This window comes from Mytilus californianus, unplaced genomic scaffold (genome assembly GCF_021869535.1).
Source record: "Mytilus californianus isolate M0D057914Y unplaced genomic scaffold, xbMytCali1.0.p SCAF_3, whole genome shotgun sequence".
Classification (NCBI taxonomy): domain Eukaryota; kingdom Metazoa; phylum Mollusca; class Bivalvia; order Mytilida; family Mytilidae; genus Mytilus; species Mytilus californianus.
In genome coordinates this window covers 35136253-35149361 of record NW_026262679.1, presented here as the reverse complement: position 1 = coordinate 35149361, position 13109 = coordinate 35136253, and the positions used below count along the sequence as shown (strand labels likewise).

General features: G+C 30.7%; 1 protein-coding gene across 4 annotated transcripts in view; it reads left to right on the top strand.

Moving 5' to 3' along the window:
* The window catches only part of LOC127734436 (probable ATP-dependent RNA helicase DHX34), a 36153-nt gene that overhangs the window by 2936 nt on the left and 20108 nt on the right, over positions 1–13109 (top strand). For 3 of the 4 annotated variants that reach the window (XM_052244291.1, XM_052244292.1, XM_052244288.1), the window contains exons 2-13: positions 1231–1888; positions 2687–2784; positions 3269–3403; positions 3986–4077; positions 4368–4505; positions 5988–6122; positions 6679–6733; positions 7910–8127; positions 8338–8457; positions 9361–9516; positions 10586–10693; positions 12136–12232. In XM_052244291.1, the coding sequence (XP_052100251.1) occupies positions 1233–1888; positions 2687–2784; positions 3269–3403; positions 3986–4077; positions 4368–4505; positions 5988–6122; positions 6679–6733; positions 7910–8127; positions 8338–8457; positions 9361–9516; positions 10586–10693; positions 12136–12232 (2008 nt within the window). In that variant the 5' untranslated portion in view covers positions 1231–1232. The remainder of the gene's footprint in view (positions 1–1230; positions 1889–2686; positions 2785–3268; positions 3404–3985; positions 4078–4367; positions 4506–5987; positions 6123–6678; positions 6734–7909; positions 8128–8337; positions 8458–9360; positions 9517–10585; positions 10694–12135; positions 12233–13109) is intronic. The other variant, XM_052244289.1, reaches the window with a different exon arrangement.

Sequence of the window (13109 nt, the reverse complement as noted above, 5' to 3'; positions counted from 1 at the left end):
AATAACCCACAATGTATCTGATTTTAATGTTTTGTTTGTTGAACCTGGCACTCTATGTTTCCTAGGCCTAAATGTTGATGAAATCCATAATATTTTCCCAAATTCCACCAAATCTTGATTGTTGGTCTAACTTTGGAAGTAAATGTCAACACTTTATAAGAAAAACAACAAAAATTATTTCATTTTTCTCACAACATTATATTCAACTTGCAACACTTTTCATCTTGAAATAATGAACGTAATATTTGGGGTTAGAAAGAACCCTTACAGCAACCACTCTTTTAATGGAGACTATGAAATAAACATGTAGGCCAATACCTCCAAATTTAAAGGAAGAAAAAAGTGACAGCCAGAATAATGTTTGGCACCGTTAAAATAGTTTTATATTCACTTTGTAATAAAAGACAGGATGTACCCCGGTAGGCTTTTTTAGCAATTGATAAATGGTATACATATATATGACATACATCAAAATGTAACAGTTGGAGTGTTTTGTGAAAGGATTGTTGGGAGTACATGTAATAATGTAATTCAGAATTTAACAAAAAATATTCATCACAGCAATAACATGAATAACGTCATTAATGTGTTTTAAATAACATAAATAATGGGTACCAAATACTGTGGCTAATTGGCAATCTACTACGGAAAGGTTCATACAAGTGTCACAAGGTGTTAGTAAAAGTCTTGGTAGTGATTTGTCTCTGAAATTAGAACATAGTTAAGTTTGTATTGAACTATTCTTACATTGGCATTACTTAACTATTCCTAATATTTAGTACGGTAGTAAAAAATGGCCTAAAATGTAGTCCTTTAAAATCTTTAGTGTAATACACCTTATCGCTATTTGTCCCCCTTACTGGGTATCACAGAAACTCCCGTAAAATTTTGACGTCACAAGAGAAAATGTCTAAAGCCACAAAGGAAAAGTGATTGTTGTATGACGTCAATAGTTCAAGTGTCGCAAATTCTCGGGTCAAGTATCGCATATTCCTAAATAGCAATAAGGTCTATTCAAAACCTTTAGTATATTTTAAGTTTTCAATCATGAAAAATTTGTTTTAAAACTTACCATTGTCTAACTATTTTTTTCTTGCCATAAGTAATTAGCCAAAATGATTTAAGCAACAGAAATATTACCAGTACATTTATGTTCTTTTGTGAATTATTTTTTGTTTTTAATCTGCCTTTAATATTCCTAAACTGACCACAATTATATTGTATTTATAGAGATGGGGAAAGATCATAAACATAAGCATAAAAAACACAAGAGACACCACAGCAGAGAAGATCATTCTGATGATGAAGAGTCATGGTCTGTCTATAAAAAGAAAAGGAAAGATTACCATAGAGAAAAGGAAGAAGATGAAAGACATAAGAGTAAAAAGTCAGACCATACTAGCAAAAGAGAAGTCAATAAGGAGGTAAAATTGTCTAGTGAAAAACCAGAAAAAGATTTAGAGAGCAACAAACTGTGTGAATATAAAGATTCATATTCATACAGAAGGCATGACAAGGACAAAATGCATGACGAAATTAAAGACAATGATAATAAAAGATCAAGTAATAAAGAATATAACTCAAGGACTCATAAGTCTCGTTTATCAACAACTGAACAATCACCTGAGAAACCTGATAAGAGAGTAAGACGGAGAGAATTAGATGAAAAGGAAGATTTAAATTATCTGCGAAGGAGAAAAGAAAGGAACTCAAATCATCATCACCCAGAAGCTTTGAATGAAATGGAGTATGTTATCAAAGAGAAACATGCTGTTGAATCAGATAATGAGGAAGAAAGGGAAGAGGATAGAGATTTTGCATTTGATTTTCATCAATACAGATCAGATCTTAACAGAATATTTTTCAGAGATGATGAATTCATTAAAAGGTATGTACAAAACAATTTTAAATATATATACATGTAAAGCTAATAAGATTACAAATAACATTATTATAAAATATAGAAATAAGGAGATGTGGTATGATTGCCTATGAGACAACCATTCACCACAGTCCAAACTATTTTGATGTAAGCAGCTATAGGACACAGTGAAGCCTTCAATACTGAGCATACCCCATACCATATAGTCAGCAATATAATGCCTGACATTTCCAAATTACATATAAGTTAACAACTATAGGTCACTGTACAGCCTTCAACAATGAGCAAAACCCATACTGCATAGTCAGCTATAAAAGGCCCAGAAATGACAAATGTAAAACAATTCAAACCAGAAAACCAACGACCTGATTTATTACAAAACAATAAATGAAAAACAAATATAACACAGCAACATATGATAATCACAGGCTCCTGATATTTTTAAAACAAGACTTTCCAGTTGTCTTCCAGAACAGCAAATATATAAGTTTTCCAAATACTTTTGCATCGCAAGAGAACTTTTCGATGTCACAGTGGGAAAGGGATTGTTCTCTCATGGCCATAATCACAAAGTCAATAGTGAAAAGTTAACATTAAGAGGATAAAAGTCTGTTATGGAATTTTTTTTATATATTTAGTTGCATTGTATAGATGAAATTAGAAAAACTATTAATTGTTAGTTGTTGGAAAGGACTTTAAAAGAAGTCAGGTTAAATTTGGGTCACAAGAAAATTATAGAAATAATTTGCTAACTTTCTGTCCATTACAATTCAGATTTGTTAATTTTTATATTGTATAATTCAGGCCATCAAAGGAATATGATGACTTTTGGTCATTTTTGTTGAAATATCAACAGTTCCAGAGGAAAAAATATTACAGAGAGAAAGATAAACAAGAAATTAGTAAGTATTATTAGAAATTCTTCTGTATAGATATCAACATTAGTACTGGTAAGGTATAATAATAATTATAAAAATTCTTTATTTAAAGAGGGTTACACATATGGGAATATCAAAATTTGGAAGTAATGTCGGAAATCTTCACTATAAATATGAAAAATTACTAAGTAATATTGGAAAACTTCTCTAATAATATCAAATTAATAAGTAATATTTATAAACTTTACTATAAATATCAGTCAGTACAGCGCTAGCACTAGCCTAGTCTTGATCTTGCTGTGAGTTGCAAGCTTTTGAAGTCAGTGTTGAGGACCTTAAGCAATAAACTAATGGGTCTTTTGATATATAACTCAATTGTTATAGTAGTTCATGATGCCAAAAATACAAATCTTTGACTCTCTTTTGGAAGTAAATAATGTATTCTCTTCAAATGTTCTGTTAAGGCTTGTGTTTTTTTGTAATCTGTGTGTGTGTGATTTTCTTTAAGTAGAAAAAGACAAGAAAACAACAGAATCAACAGGGGATCTTGATATTCCACAACACTATGACAACAGATACAGAATTAGTTTTAGTATCAAAAGTAAAAATGTGGATGATTTCTTAAAGAAAGGAAGACTTGTAGGTTTGTACACATTACTTAACTTTGATTTGTTTGTTAGCAACCATTTCAGACTCTCTAACAAGGATATGTCTTGAAATTGCTACAGGTCATTGTATGGGCAAAAATGCTTGATTGAAGAACAGCAATAACATTAATGTTTCTTAGATTAAATTAAGAGCAGTGTCTATCAGATTCCGTTTGAAATTAAGGTTTTGTTTGATCAAACATACATTCAGTTTATAGTGATTAGATATAAGAAAATGTGGAACTCTCCATCCAAGTCACAATTTGTAAAAGTAAACCATTATAGATCAAAGTACGGCCTTCAACACAGAGCCTTGGCTCACACCGAACAGCAAGCTTGAAATACAATGCAGTACATTGACTCTTGCATATTTACAAGCGGGGGCATCTCTGTCCCATGGACGCATTCATCTTTTATTTAGGCAAATTTCACTTTTAATATATATGTAAATATCAAATTGTAGAAATTGTCTTGATTTTAGAGTAGTTACTATTGATCGAATTTCCTATAAGCATGGTCAGACTAAATTTATATGTGTATTTCATAATTCATATTTTTAAAATTTTCATTTGTAACAGATGCTGATGTTTCTAGAGACCTAACAAAACACAGAGTGAGACAGTTCAGAAATATCTTGATCCATTATGTGGATTTCCTTCAAAAACAAAAGGTATAATAATTTTTTTACCAATGAGACACATACAAATGTATTCACCAAAGACTTAGAGCACACAATAAATAATATCTATGCTGACTATTCATCATAGTCCATCACTATGAGCATAGAATTTGTATCATGTTAAGAGTATAATACATTTATGACGATGATCTGTATAGGTACATGTAAATTTTGATCTACCAGTTTGAAGCTTTATCAATATAATTTTATTATTCCCACATTAGAATATAGAATTGATGAAAATTCAGACGTATGATTTGATATGATGTATTTGGTTTAAGTTTAATAAACTGAAGAAGATAAAGACAGACCAAGAAAATTTACCCATCTTCCAGTACAAGCAGATGATTCAAGGAATGGTACAAAGACATCAGGTGGTGGTTGTCGCTGGAGATACTGGATGTGGAAAATCTACACAGGTTGGTTTACTGTAGTAACATCCCTTAAACCATTGTCGTGACGTCAGCTTATTCATTTACCTTGGATTCTTTTTCTAGAATCAACGCTTCCTAAATCTGTCGCTGAAATGGACTCACCAAATCATATCAATTGTTTCCTTTGTGTGTCTAATTTCATTAAATTTGAATTTGCTAATTTACTGATTTCTCTTCACTAATAAAATTAATGTAAAAACTTACCTTTAATTTTTGTAATTTTTATATGCCTTCACTGGGATTCGAACCCCTCCTTGGAATCTGTTATGTGTGACTCACATCAACACATCGACGAAACCTCTCGGCTACCAATGGGTTGCAATTTGAATGTCTATTTTATATATATAAATGAACATATGATACACATCGGTACAACGGACACACAGGGTTTGTACCTTTATGTATACAAATTAGACAATCGTATAGTATAAGTTGGTAGCCGCGAGGTTAACATGGTTAAGATTAATGAGATTAATAGTCAAGTTAAAGGTAGAGACTTGTCGGTTCAGGTTCAAATCCCTGTATTCTCTTTGTTGTCCCTATTTTTTAGTTTTTCCGTTTTTCTCATTTTGTATGTTATTGCGGATGTTTTCCCGTTTATTTTTGGATTATTATTGGCTATTTCACATATTTGAAAAGAAAATGATTACATTCAATTTGTCCATTTTTGTTTTATAGATAAAGTATGCTTTCATCTGTTTTACTACATATCTTTACAAACGTTTATTCTCAAATCTCTATGCAAGTATTAAATCGTGATGTGCCTAGAATTAGGCTTCTTGATAGAATTTTCGGTAGCATACTTATTATATATACATGTACTTAAAAATAAGATCGAATATGTCTTATTTTGTAAATTATGGATGATATTCAGATGCCTGATAATTTAAAGACAGACGTGTTATGTTATATTTGTATTTCTCTAACCAATTAATTGTAAACTTAGATTTATTAATGCATCGTTGAACATGATAACATGGTTATTTAAACTCACTTACAACACCTTCTTTAAGAAGAAAAGGCTTTAATTTTGAAAAGACATCAACACAATAGTTTAAGTTAGAGATACAATGGATAAGCATTGATTCATTGTATCTATAATACATATACTAGTATTTCGTAAAAACATGGTCCATAATATCAATCTTTTATGCCAACGCTGGATGATTTATTGTCTTACTGTTTTATTGGTATATGAAACCTTTACTGTTGAAATCAGCAAACTTTTGTAACTTGAAAGCTTTATATCATATGCTGTGGAATTAGTGTGCACTGGCTACTTCTTATTTACATTTGGAAATTGTATGTTTCACTTAATAATTCCAAGCATTCAAGTAACAGAACCAATCTTTCCATAATGAAATATCAAAAGAATATTTACTTAAAAGATATTCTTGCTGCACCCAAACTGCTACATATGTTTTCACTAAAAACATGTAAAATACATATTTTTTTACATTATTTCAGACTCCACAGTATTTACTAGAAGCAGGATTTACAAAGATAGCCTGTACACAGCCTAGGAGGATAGCATGTATATCTCTGTCTAAGAGAGTTGGATATGAAACTTTAAATGAATATGGATCAGATGTTGCTTATCAAGTAGGTCAATGACGTTTAAGATCTAAAACTTATTCATAATTGATACATATAATATAAAAATAAGAAGATGAGGTATGATTGCCAATGAGACAACTCTCCACCAGAGATCAAATGACATAGAAGTTTGCAACTATAGGTCACCATATGGCCTTCAACCATGAGGAAAACCCATACTGCATAGCAAGCTATAAAAGGCAGCAAAATGGCAAACGAAAAACAATTCAAACAAATTTATGTACAAACCAATAAACGTAAAAGAAATATGATAAACAGCAACAAAAAACAATTTTTTTTGTTTCCTTTCTTAATTTGATATGGCGAACAGTATTTTAATTTAATTTTTTTTTTCATCTAGATTTAAATAGTGTCATCATCATAATGCAGTTGTTATCTTTCAGTGCAGTATTAAGAGTAAATAATAATTTTATGACTATTTAAAAAAAATGCATCTTTCTACATTATGTAAAAGATACAAACAAACAAAACAAGACTGAATATCAGTTTCTGTCAGAAGTACGAAGCAATAAAATAAGTAACTTCCTTTCTTATCCTTCAGGTTAGATTTGAGAAGACAAAGACAAGATCTACTAAAATTTTATTCCTCACAGAAGGTATGTTGTATTAGTATGTAATGAAATCACACAAATAGAATTTGAAATAGCACAGTATAGAAATCACTAAAATATACTTTGTATTGTTAGTTGATTAGAGATTTTATTGTAAATCAGAATAAATACTGGCCCTTTTTACCATGAAATGTTTGCCCCTAAGTTACTTTATAAATCTGTTTATTAGAAGAATTTTCATGTTATCACAAATACAAAATCACACTAAGATATGTTTCACCTGTTAACATGAAATTGAGCTACATCCTTCATCAATTTTCAACTACCATCAAGTGTTCGAGCGGTTCAGACATTTCACAGAACTACAGTTTAGTATCAAACTAGAACCTTAAACATTGAATTTAGATTGCTTTGTTTTGACAAAAAATGATATATCAGGGTCAATAACAAATTAACAGAAAACAGGTTTGCTGTCTTTTATAGGTAACTGATTTTATGCCCCTGCCGTAGTGGAGGGAGCATTAAGTTTTACCCTTGTCCGTCCGTACGTACGTCCCAAAGTTGGTTTCCGTTCTCTAACTTTAGTTTGCCTCAACCAAATGTTATGTCACTTATACACAATGCTTATTAACACAAAACACAGATCAAGTTTGAATTTTGGTGGCGTCACTTTAACCGTTCTAGAGTTATGCCCCTTTACAAATGGAAAAATTGCTGAATTTTTCTTTTCCATTCTCTTACTTTAGTTTGCCTCAACCAAATGTTATGAAACTTATACACAATGCTTATTACCACAAAACACAGATCAAGTTTGAATTTTGGTGGCGTCACTTTAACCGTTCTAGAGTTATGCCCTTTTGTAAATGGAAAAATTGCTGAATTTTTCGGTTCCGTTCTAAAACTTTAGTTTGCCTCATCCAAATGTTATGAAACTTATACACAATACTTATTACCACAAAATCAGATCAAGTTCAAATTTGGGTAGTGTCACTTTTACTGTTCTTCAGTTATGTCCCTTTATATCTTTATATGATATGCAAGCAGGGGCATCATCTGTGTCCCATGTACACATTCCCCATTTTTTATTATTTATAAGAGTGACATTAACCAATAAATGGATTCACAAAATTCTAGATGTTAAAGGTCACAGAAAGTTAATTTAGAAAAGAAAACAGATTTATTCCTTTAAAGAAACATTCTTGAATTTCATTTGTATTTCAGGTCTGCTTTTAAGACAGATGTCGGAGGATCAACATCTGAAGCAGTACAGTGTGGTAGTAATAGATGAAGTCCATGAGAGACACATACATACTGACTTTCTGTTAGGTGTTATAAAGTGTCTGCTGAAACATAGGGATGATCTCAAACTAGTTCTTATGTCTGCTACCATTAACATTGACTTATTTAGTGGATACTTTGATGATGCACCTGTAGTTAAGGTATATTTGGCCTTCTTATTTGCAGGGGTAATGTTTGTAATGAAATTGATCCATTCGCAATATTCCAAATTCTTTTCACAATACATTTTACATTTAATAACTTATGCAGAGTATACAGGATATTGTTTTTTCTTATTTAATTATTTTTGTAAAATGGTTAAATCTCCTCTCCTTCATTATATAAATAAGAAAAGGTATGTTTTATTTCAGGTTCCTGGCAGATTATATCCGATAGAACTAGAATACAAACCAATACAGAGAGACGATTCCAAAGCAGAAAGATTAGATCCTTCTCCTTATCTAAAGATTATGCAGCTAATTGATCATAAGGTATTCAATGTTTAATGGCACTGTGAATTCACTACTATTCCTGGGTACTATTTTTGTTTTTATTTCGAGGGTATGAACCATGAATTTAAATGTTCAACAAAACACAAATTTTCTATAAGTTTGAATGCAATTTTATTAAAACTAGGAATCAGGTATTCATGAAAACAGTTTTTCCTCAATCCATGAAAATTGGAATCCACTAAAATAAGGGCCAAAAAAAAATATTTGTCTGTTTACGGTTACTCGACCGATCCTACTTTTGAGCTCCGACCTTAAGTCATTTTATTCCCGTTGTAAAGTGAAAAATTAACTGAACTCATGTCAAAAGCAAAGTTAGAGTTGCCAATAAAATAAATCAATTTCCTGATACATCTTAATGTTCACAATCGTGAATATGACAGCTGTTTTAAGAAATTCGCGACTTGTGTGATGAAATAAACACTTTGCCGCCATATTTTTCCAACCAGTAACCAAGGGAAATAATCCAGTTATTAAAAATACAGGTAAACTTGGCCCATTAAGAACTCGGACCACGGCAAGATGGACCGCACAACTCAAAATCATGTCCCAAAAAAATTAAATGGAAATACCGACCTACCTACCCTATTTTTTTAATAATGTAACCTTTAACAGACATATTTTTTTTTTGGCCTAACAGTATTTCTGTTGTTAGTAATTAAAACAAAATCAAGATGACCTAGCAGAAACTCACAGGATCATGTTTTGTGATCATCTTTTTATTTAAAACTTCTTTTCCATGGCATATCTTACTTGTTTCATATAAAGTGCAAATATTTTAAATATCTATTTGTATTTTATGCAGAACATCATTTAGTTTTCGTTATCTCTTTCTTTTAAATTCAGAGAGGATATGTGCTAACCTATTTTTCTTATGTTTTTTAGTACCCAGAATCAGAAAGAGGTGACTTACTTATATTTCTGAGTGGTATGTCAGAAATTATGTCGGTAGTAGAGGCAGCCAAAACATATGCAACAAATACCAAGAGATGGATCATACTGCCTCTACACAGTGCACTGTCTGCTGATGAACAGGATAAGGTGATTGATAGATTTATTTTATAAATAATTGATACATAACTTGGTAAACATGTTCTAGGAAGCAGACCATAAAATTGTGTGGTTTTTTTTTAGGTCATTTGACCCAAAGGACCATGTGATCTATTGTCATCACTTGGTGTCTGTCATTGTCTTCCTTCGTTTTCCAGTCTGATATCCTTAGCTTAAAACAAAATTCTCCTTTGAAACTACAGTGCCAAATGTGATCAAACTTTACCTGAATGTAGGAGCCTCTAGTATTGTGGTTTTGTTAATAACACTAAAGCACTGAAAAATGATAGATGTAACCTCATGACATTTCAAACATTTTCAAAGAGCTAGAGCTACAAGCTTTATGTACTCACTAACTCATGTTAATTTTTGGTGCCATCAAAGATTTGCTTCAGGACTGTCTCATTGATTTGATACTTTATTTTTTGGAATCTTTGATGATACAGTGAAACCTGACACAATTGAACCATGTGAACACCAAATACTTGACTAAACTGAACCCTGTGTACACCAAATACCTGATTAAAGTGAACCCTGTGTACACCAAATACTTTGTTAAACATCCATATGTACAACTTTTACAAAAATCTTCTCCCCCGAAATAACTGGGCCAATTGGAATCAAATTTGGTCACAAGGATTTAAAATCTTTGTCGAACAACCCTGCCTGCCAAGTGCAACCAACATAGCTAACTGGGCTAAAAAAAGAACACAGGGCTAAATTTACTCTTTATAGGGGATATTGCTCATGAATGACAATTTGTTTATACTGTTTTGTGTTTTGGGAAAAAACTTAAGAAGATAGAGAGAAACTCATAGTAAGTAAACAGAAAAAATGATCAGCAATACAAGATCAACAAAAAAGAGGTTTTTGTCATGAATTCTATTCTAGTCCACAATGTTGGAGAGTGTCCATTGTTGAAAGCCTCTAGTTTAATCACTGAAACATGATTGGAAAATAGGCAATCATTAGAGCTGACGACCTTTACAAAATAAAGGTCATACAATGATAGTTTCTCCAAAACTTTCTTTTTACAATGGTTTCTGTTTTATGTTCCCAGGTGTTTGATATTTCCCCAGAAGGAGTGAGAAAATGCATTGTATCTACAAACATAGCAGAGACTTCTGTAACAATAGATGGAGTTAGATTTATAGTGGATTCAGGAAAAGTATGGCAACTTTTATTCATATATATATATACAGCGTTATACCACAAGTATTCATCTCCTTTAATTTTTTGCTTTTATATTTCCTATAAGTACAAAATTATTAGAAAAAATATTTTGCAGGCATTTATTGTTTTTTTGAAGCAAATTATGTATTGCAAGATTCAAAATTCTCTGAAGTATGTTTCTTTGTTTCATCATAGTTTTGTCCTTAGTTGTTGTGAAGCAAACATGTATAATATTTTTGTACAATTTATTTGGTTGATAAATACTGCAAATATCTGGTAAAAAATTATACTTGTGTTTAAATAACCAACAAAATGAGACTGCTTCAGAAAAAAATACAACTAAATGAATAAATAAACCTGTGACAATTCTACTTCTTTTTATTTTATGTTGATTAAAATTAAATCAGAAATGACCTCACGATAATTCTTAGAAAAAAAAACATACTATGAATTCAGAAATTGTTGCAAGGTTTTTATTGATGCTTATATATTTGTATGCAACTTTTCAAGAAATCACAATTTTTAATCCTGAATTCAGGTTGGTCATGCCAAAATCGCAATAATAAATGTTTGCGATAATTTCTAAATTTACAATAGTATTACCCGGTATATATACATAGCAAAAAAATTTAAGTTGACAAATACTTTTGGCATAACACTTAAGTTAGTATTAAAAAAAATGTATTTAAACAATATTAAAGTAAAGGTCAATTTCTGAAGGATTTTATAAAACAAGAAAAGATGGGATGCAGTGCTTGTGCTTAATATTTATGTGGTTTTTGTTGCATTTTAAGAGTTTATTAGATATCAAGTGACTTTCTATTAAAATAATTTTAATTTGATTTTGTATTCACTTCAAAGGTGCTTTATTTCTACTTGAATTTGATAAAAAAAAAAATGCATTGTACATGCCTGAAAGCTTTTTAAGTCAAATTATGATGGTAAAAAAAATGAAAATAACACTTTATTGTTTTGCTGTGTCTAAAATGATTTTCTGGATTTACCATAAAAAAGAACTCTAAAAACCAACAAATTTGATTCATTATATGTTTTGAGAATGCTGGTTTTAAATGACATTTGTATGAATTTATAATGGTTTAAAAAGTCAAGATCAATATAAAAATAAGGAGATGTGGTATGATTGCCAATGAGACAACTATCCACCCAAGTTCAAATGAAGTGGATGTAAGCAATTATAGGCAACCAAGGTCATTATGAAGTAACAAAATGAATGTGTTAGATTTAATTTATATATATATCTTTTCATAATAATTCAGAAATATTAATTTTATCAGGTATGCAGTTGATTTTTCAAGTTTTAGTCAAAACTGTTTCTGAAATAGTATTAAAATGTAAAGTATCTTAAATCATGAACAAGTTTGATATAACAGCATTAATTATTATTATTTTTTTAAATCATTTTAAATATTGATTTAGGTCAAAGAGATGAGTTTTGATCCAAAGTATAAAATGCAAAGATTACAAGAATTTTGGATCAGTAGAGCAAGTGCTGAACAAAGAAAAGGAAGAGCTGGTATGTAAATGTTTCTTCCTTTTTCCACGTCTTCCAATATACACAGAAAGTTTTCAGTATCAGTTGGTGTTCTGCTGAGCAAATTTCAAACATTACTTGGAGCATTACAATTTACCATTTTAGTATGAAAATAAGAAGATGTGGTATTATTGCCAATGAGAGAACTATCCAACACAGTTCAAATAAAGTTAATTTAAGCAACTTAATACACACTCAATAAATATTTTTTTGTAATTTTTGTTTTGTTTTAACATAAGGAATAACTTTAAACTAGCAAAATTAAAATTCTATGAAATTACGTATTTTATATTATGGTCTTACTTTAAGCTTTATTTTAAGTTTGAAATTACTTGACCAATTCAGATTTTCAACTTTCATTGTCATAGATTATGTTGCCATGTCTCAGTGTTTTTGGAAAGTTTGTTATAGCAATATACTTTCCTAAGGCATCAGCCTCAAACCGGAAGTTGGACAGGCTATCTTACTATAGGATGTGTGTTCTATTAGATAATGTAGTACTAGTTTTGAATACTAATTCTAGGAAGATGCTTTTGAAATTTTGAGTTACTTCTATTTTGATTAGCTTACAGATTGAATTAAAATGTACTGAATGTTCATCGATAATTCAAATGAATTCAACTTCATTTTGAAAATGGCTATCACAAACACTACTTCGCGGATCTGCGCTGCACGGAATATAAAATCAATACACATCTACACGAGACAGCAGTTTCTACGTTATGCTTTTATCAGTATTCCTCAGACATGCGTGAGATCCATGTATATGTGTGCCTCCCGACAAGAGTACAATAATCCCAGTTTCAGGGGTTTCCTCCCGTCCTCCGGTTGAAGAGAAAATAAATACCGTGTTTAAAAT